General features: G+C 48.2%; 1 protein-coding gene across 1 annotated transcript; it reads left to right on the forward strand.

Annotated features, from left to right (window-relative positions):
• Positions 1–436: 436 nt before the first annotated feature.
• LOC120918377 (tripartite motif-containing protein 14-like) lies at positions 437–2,002 on the forward strand. Its single transcript, XM_040329922.1, has one exon. It carries the CDS (start codon positions 437–439, stop codon positions 2,000–2,002), a length of 1,566 nt encoding a protein of 521 aa, XP_040185856.1.
• The last annotated feature ends 954 nt before the right edge of the window (positions 2,003–2,956 follow it).

Here is a 2,956-nt window from a genome sequence, read left to right on the forward strand (position 1 = left end):
ACAGTGGCAGCATTGGGAGCATTTGATGGCACAGTGGCAGCATTGGGAGCATTTGATGGCACAGTGGCAGCATTGGGAGCATTTGATGGCACTGTGGCAGCATTTGATGAGCACAGTGGCTGCAATTGATGAGCACAGTGGCTGCAATTGATGAGCACAGTGAGGCTGCAATTGAAGAGCACAGTGAGGCTGCAACTGATGTTATTTTTTTAGAATTTTTCAATTTGTTTGCGCCCCCCCATAATTTTGGAGCATCAGCCGCCACTGTGAGGCACGGTACTTGTGCTGAATATCAGAATGGAATTTCGCAGTGACAAGGAACCAAAGAGAGTTAAATACAAATTCCTTTGTTCTCCGGTGTCACCAAGTCCGGAATCTTGAATAGCCGGTTTTTGCTTTTCTCTTAAACCCAAGAGAACTTCTCTTCATTTCAGCTATGGCCTCCTACAGTAAAGGATGTGCAGAAATTTGTTCCAGGTGTCAGACACCTTTTTCGCCTCTAAACGGTGGACATTTCGTGGCGCAACATGGTTCAGAAGAAGAGTCGGACATGGTGGAGACACCTGGACTATCCTTATGCCTGGATTGCATACGCGGGGCCACCCTACGAGGTAGACCACACCCGTCTACATTTACTCATCCAGAAGAGGAGGAAAACGAGATATTTTGTACATTTTGTCTCGATGGTCCAAATCTAGCTGCTAAAACCTGCGTTCAGTGCGAATCTTCTCTGTGTGATAACCATCTGAGAGCCCACTGCCAGTCCGAGGACCACATACTAATCCCCCCAACATCTTCCATCAGCAAAAGAAAATGCCCCGACCACAAGAGGCTCCTGCAATATTACTGTTGCGAAGACGCAATCTGCGTCTGCATGGACTGTTGCCAAACCGGAGAACACAAGGGGCACCGGACTGAGACACTAAACGGGGCTTTCGAAAACGAGAAGCGGAACCTGAGGATTCTTCTGGAGCAACTGACCTTAACGAGAGAGGAGGCTGAGAAGAGAGGCCAGAGTCTGGAGGAACGCTGGGAAAGGGAGAAAGAAAAAGTGGCCGGTGAGAAAGTGAGAGTCACTTCCCTGTTCAGAGACATCATGAGACATCTGGAGGATCTAGAGAGAAGACTTCTGGATGAAATCTCCAGGCAAGAAGAGCAGATCTCCCAGTTGGTCTCCAAACTTTTCCAAAAGCTGGAGATCCAGAAGGACGAGCTTTCCGTGAAAATGCGTCAGATTGAAGAGCTGTGCGACGCAGCCGATCCACTGACCGCCTTGCTTGACGCCAAGTCCCAGGCCGACGACGTTTCCGAGTATGTAGATCATGTCAAGATGGCCTGGCCATCGGATGAAAATATCCTCCCCCCAATGAGGGAGTCCGTTCACGGTTTGGCTTCAGTCACCGTGCACAAAAGCTTGACGGACATCATAACCCAATCCACCAAACTAAAGGGTTTCTTCCTGGAAGAAGTCTCCGATATCAAACTGGATGAGAAAACATCGGCTCGGGATTTGGAGATTTCGGGGGACCAGAAGACCGCGTCCTGGAGCTCCGCCAAGCCGCTGAAACCTCGAATGAGCATGCGCAAAAAGAACAAGCAGATCTTTGAGTGCAGCCAAGTGTTGAGCACCAGAAGCTTTTCCTCCGGGAGATACTTTTGGGTGGTGGAGATCGGCGAGGAAGGGGGCGTCCGGCTCGGGGTGACCTACGCCAACCCGATCAGGAAAGGGACCAAGTTTCACATCGGGGAGAATGAGAAGTCTTGGTGTTTGCGTGTGTGGTATAAAAAGTACTCAGCGATTTACAACCGGCGGCCCGTCTCGCTGGACTCGCAGGTGGAGTGCAATAAGGTGGGGGTCTTCCTGGACTGCAGGGCCGGGCAGCTGTCCTTCTACGAGTTGGGCAGTACAATCCGCCACCTCCACACCTTCACCACCACCTTCACCGAGCCCCTCTATGCCGCATTCTGGGTCCATCATAGTTGGGTGAAAGTCATCAGCTGAGACCAACTCTGTCTCTAATCAGTCGCATCGGAACTCCTGACCTGCAGGCGTGTACCAGGACAGAGACTAAAGATGGCCATCTATGTGACAATCTGATTGTACAATCTTCTTTTAGTTCTACCAAAATCTTGGCAGCACTAGGATCAGGGTCTTCTTTAATATTGATTGGAAATTTCTTGGGCTCCCCCCCATGCAATTTTGCTCTCCACCTGCTCTGAGACATACAATAAATATCAGCTAGACTTAAAATCAGTTCACTGTATCAGATCAGTCAGTGATTGCGATTGGTTGCCAAAAGTTACAGCGTATCATTACCACTTACTGACTGGTTGCTAGAGGCTACAGCACACATTACGGCTCACTGATTAGTTGCTAGAGGTTACAGCACACAATTTCTTCTTGTTGATTGGTTGCTAGAGATTACTGTACAGTAAAACTGCTCACTGATTGGTTGCCAGAGGTTACAGCATATCTTTACCGCTTACTGACTGGTTGCTAGAGGCTACAGCACACATTACGGCTCACTGATTCGTTGCTAGAGGTTACAACACATGATTTCTTCTTGTTGATTGGTTGCTAGAGATTACTGTACAGTAATACTGCTCACTGATTGGTTGCCAAAGGTTACAGCATATCATTACCACTTACTGACTGGTTGCTAGAGGCTACAGCACACATTACGGCTCACTGATTAGTTGCTAGAGCTTACAGCACACGATTTCTTCTTGTTGATTGGTTGCTAGAGATTACTGTACAGTAATACTGCTCACTGATTGGTTGCCAGAGGTTACAGCATATCATTACCACTTACTGACTGGTTGCTAGTGGCTACAGCACACATTGCGGCTCACTGATTCGTTGCTAGAGGTTACAACACATGATTTCTTCTTGTTGATTGTTTGCTAGAGATTACTGTATAGTAATACTGCTCACTGATTGGTTGCCAGAGGTTAC

This window comes from Rana temporaria, chromosome 12, assembly GCF_905171775.1.
Source record: "Rana temporaria chromosome 12, aRanTem1.1, whole genome shotgun sequence".
NCBI classification, from domain to species: Eukaryota; Metazoa; Chordata; class Amphibia; order Anura; family Ranidae; genus Rana; species Rana temporaria.

What these genes read in the sequence shown, in the direction of transcription:
- LOC120918377 (XM_040329922.1), top strand. Translation starts at nt 437, where the DNA reads ATGGCCTCCTACAGTAAAGGATGTGCAGAAATTTGTTCCAGGTGTCAG.